The sequence below is a fragment of the Nannospalax galili genome, unplaced genomic scaffold, assembly GCF_000622305.1.
Source record: "Nannospalax galili isolate Female #2095 unplaced genomic scaffold, S.galili_v1.0 scaffold281, whole genome shotgun sequence".
NCBI lineage: Eukaryota > Metazoa > Chordata > Mammalia > Rodentia > Spalacidae > Nannospalax > Nannospalax galili.
The window spans coordinates 7376119-7380490 of NW_008349068.1; the positions used below are offsets into that span (position 1 = coordinate 7376119).

General features: G+C 42.5%; 1 protein-coding gene across 11 annotated transcripts in view; it reads left to right on the forward strand.

The window, feature by feature from the left end:
• Positions 1–4372, forward strand: part of Unc80 (unc-80 homolog, NALCN channel complex subunit) — a 232591-nt gene that overhangs the window by 39103 nt on the left and 189116 nt on the right. For 6 of the 11 annotated variants that reach the window (XR_607706.1, XM_008846230.1, XM_008846234.1 and 3 more), the window contains exon 8: positions 3230–3494. Coding sequence is in view for 10 of the 11 variants with exons in the window: in XM_008846230.1 (XP_008844452.1) it covers positions 3230–3494 (265 nt within the window). In the remaining variant the exon portion in view is untranslated. The remainder of the gene's footprint in view (positions 1–3229; positions 3495–4372) is intronic. The other 5 variants (XM_029569914.1, XM_008846237.1, XM_008846231.2 and 2 more) reach the window with 1 other exon arrangement.

The following is a 4372-nucleotide window of genomic DNA, read 5'->3' on the forward strand; positions in this document are numbered from 1 at the left end:
TTCTCTGTGATTTTGATATGTGAATTTCTTTTGTAGTTTCTGATTCTTGTGTGAGACTCAAGCCTTCAAGCTTAGGTCTGCTTCTTTTTGTGAACTTTATGTGTCTTTGTGCTTTAATTTTTGGACATGAAAGGCTGGTTCCTCTAAGCTTCCAGTTCTCTCTTTTGATTTTATATTGGAGTGGCCAGATTGATTTTCTTCAGGAGTTCCCACAGAGGCTCAAGTCAGATGAGGATCAGATGCTCTCAGGCTTTCTCCTAAGGTCTGGATCCCTCCAGGATATATTTTGGCCTCAGGAATTTGGGGGTCGGAGTGGCCTGGGAGCCAGACCCAGGAAAGATGCTGGTCTAGGGCAGTTGGTGGCCTTGCCACTCAGATATGCAAAGGAAGATGGGGGCGGGAGGGGGCTCCAAGGGCCCCTGGGGACTGCACTGAGGAGCTGCGTTGGTCTGGATGCAAAGGACCAGGAAGAGGAAAGGTCAGCCCAGGCTCTAGGAAAGAGACTGGTGGCTTGTACAGATCCATGTAGGCAGAGGGAGGTGAGGGTGGGGCCAGGCCCAGAGCGCCCCTGGGGACTGAGAAGGAACTGAGTTGGTCTGTTGGTCTGGATGCACAGGATCAGGAAGAAGCAGTGGTGGTTCCCAGGGTGCCTGGGGTGCCAAGACAAGGAATGGGACAGGGCCCAGGCTAGGAGGAGAGACTGGCTGGGGGGATGGGAGGGTGAGTGAGGCTGGGAAAATCAAGGCAGGGAGGGCAAGATCAGGTGCCCTGGAAAGAGAGGCCTGCGGGTCGAGAGAGGCCTGGGGGTACAGCAGACCCAGGGAAGCAGAGAGAGATGAGAGTGGGGCCAGGCCCAGAGTGTCCCTGGAGCCCTGGGAGAGAGAAACCTGCAGATCAGAGAGAGGCCTGCGGGGGTATTTTTTGTATATTTTTAATTGAATTTTTGTTATTTCTTACAAATTATTTTAATCATTTTATACCTCATCCTCCATCCATAACTCCCATAGCCCCTTCCCTGCTCCCACTGAATTTCATGCATTCTGTCATTTATGTTAAGGCCTGTCAAGTCAAGTTAGTATCCCTAGATGTCCCTCAGTGATGTCTCCACTGAGTTCATCCATTGAGGTCTAGTCAGCCTATCTAGAGTCTCTCCATTAAAGAATAACAACTCTCTCTCACCCAGCAGTAATCAGCTGCCAATAATTCTTTCACTAAGGTTGGGGCCTGCTGCCCATTTCCATAGTTCTATGTTGGGTTTTTATTTGCTTTACTTTGCATACATCCCGTGTATGCTGACATCATTGCTGTAGGTTCATATGAGAAAGGGGAAGAAGGAGCTGACTAATGATTCTTGATAAACATGCAAAGAACAAAAATTTCACGAAGCACACAAATCCCTATCCCAAACCATTTATTCCAGAAAACAAGCTAATTACAGCCATGTCTTACTCAATTAATTTTTTGAGCTCCTGGTGATTGTAAACATTGAGTTCATTATGGGGTCTAGGGGCTAGGCATAGTGGAACATGACTATAATCTGAACACTCGGGAAGCTGTGTGAGGAGAATCAAGAGTTTGAGGCCAGCCTGGGCAAAATAAGGAGAGCTGACTTAAAAACAATAAATCAGTAGATGAACAAACAAGAACAAATCCTCCAAAATATGGACCTGGGAGGGTTAGGAAATTTCATCCTCACTCTTGGCAGCTACATTTTTTTGCAAGATGATTGATTTTTGCATTGTCATTGCAGCAGGGGACAGAAACTTCCTTTATCCATCATCTAACTCAGGAGGAAATTGTGCCTGGGAATTCCATTTCAAGTTTAGATTCCAAGTGGCCTCAGATCCCAGAAATGCTGCTTTTGTTTTGTCATTTATTGTCTAGCACTCTAACTGGACTGTATGTTCCCAAGATGAGCTTTTACACTCAGATCTGTCTTAGTCAGTGTGGGCTGCTGCAACACTGCCTGATTATAAACAACAAAATTTATTTCTTACCATTCTGGAGGCTGAAAGTTCAAGATCAGGGTGTCTGGATGGTGAGTTTGGGTACAGATCACTGCCTTCTTATATTTCCACATGGCAAGAAGATAGACAGAAAGCTCTCTGAGATCCTTTTCCTAAAACTGTTGTTCCACTCATGAGGACTCATGACTTAACCATCCCCACCCCCAATACTATCACATTGGGATTTCAGAATATGAATTTTGAAGTACAAAAGCATTCAGTACATTACTCCTAAGATACTTAATATAATGCATGAAACTGAGTAATTGTTTAAAACTATTCTTTAGTAAATTGTTCTTTAATCAGTGGCTATGTCGTGTTTAAACTGAATAATAGAAGGACAGAATCTTGAGAATTTTTAAAATTACTTTTTCTGTCTTATACAGATATGTAACTTTAAAATTATCAAAGTGATTTGTTTGATTAATAGTAAAGCCTTGGTTTGTTAAGCATGTTTCTGTTTCCTTACTTATTTCACTTAATAATTTCACAATTGAAGTTAAAATAGCCCCATACAGTAAAGAAGACAAACGTCATCCCCCCCCCCCTTTTTTTTTATAAGCTGATAGGTTAAGAAATATCATGAGGGCTGGAGAGGTGGCTCGGTGATTAAGAGCACTGATTGCTCTTCCAGAACCGGGGTTCAATTCCCAGCACCTACATGGTGGCTAACAACTGTTCTTGGCTCCAGTTCCAGGGGATCCAGCTCCCCCTTCTGGCCTCCATTGGTATTGTATGACATGGGTACACTTATCTGGAGGCACAACACTCATACACATAAAATATAAACAAATAAGCGAACAAGTAAAAATTTTAGAAAGAAACACTATGAATTGATTCTCATCTTTCTTTAGCTCTGATTTTCGTCATTGCCCACCACTCGTTCGTCACCACTGTATCGCCTACTTATGATGCTCACAACCAACTCATGATTTTAAAAATCCAGACCTTTGTAGGTAGTCTCTTTAACTCAAATTTGCCATTATATGCCACACTCACCTTTATATTGCTGATTTCTTACTCATCCTTCAAAACTCTCAATGTTTCTACTTCCAGAAAATGCTTAGTAAAAGTAGATTCAGACCAGTTGGGAGGGGATTAGAGTTAACCATACAAGATGAGCTAATGAATGAACGCATGATAAAGCAGGGATGTAGGTGAGGTTGTGCTGCCCTTTACAAAGCCTGGTGCCAATATAATTATCTTCTTTCTGCTACCGGAAGCAGGGCCTCCCTTGTGATACCACCATGCCAGAGGTCACGCTATGCCACCTACTTCGATGTCGCTGTTCTCCGCTGCCTCCTCCAGCCCCATTGGTCTGAGGAAGGAACTCAGTGGTCCCTGATGTATTATTTACAAAGGCTGAGACACATGCTGGAAGAGAAACCAGAAAAGACCCCAGAGCCAGATATTCCTCTCCTGCCCAGACCCAGGAGTAGCTCAATGGTGGCAGCAGCTCCCTCTCTAGTGAACACCCACAAGACCCAGGTAAGACAAAGCTGGTCTGTTGTCGCTTTAGCCAATGATTTCAGCTAGCACACATTCTGTTTCTCTCTTGGGCTTCCAGCTCTCACATAGTCCTAGGCCTAAATGTGGTGGTAACGTTCTCTTTTGCCTTTCCCCTTCCTTTCTGTTGCACTGCTGGAACATTTTGCTCCTCTCTAAGCTCTTAATTTGCCTTTGGCAGAAGTATACCTCTTGTATATACTAATTTAGTGTAAGCCTTTGTTTATTCAGAACCTTAAAAAGTGGGCCTCCTGGAAAATCAGAGTGCCAGTTAGAATAGACTTCATGCAATCTGATAATTACCAGTATCATAAATTATGGGGCATGAGCATTTTACTGAATGTGTTTTCATCTTTTTTGCATAACTCAAACTCCTAAGGGACTCAACCATTGGGAGATTACTTTTTGATGCATAGTTCTGTTATTTACTATGGCTATTTGGAGAAGTAATCTGAATATGCTCTGATGTGGTAGCACATGGTACATTATGATAAATGGACGCTCAAATAGCAGCTGAAAATGTCTTCTTCCCTCTCTTTCTCATCAAATCAACATGAGAAAAATATAGAGAAAAAATTGGCTTGTAGGACAGTCCAATTATTCAGTATTAGCTGAATCTGAGTGGGTTAGTTCCGAAAATGTTTTTCTGCATAGTCTTAAAATAAACACTGCTTTGGTAGTAGATATTATATCTAAAATGAGCATCTCCTTTAATGAATTACTGACTACAAAAAATACCCTTTAAAAAAAAATCTCTGTGAGTTCAAGTCTAGCCAGGACTACAGCAAGCTCCAGGTCAGCCAGGGCTACAGAGTGAGACCTTATCTCAACAATATTATGTATAAAAATAAATAAATAAA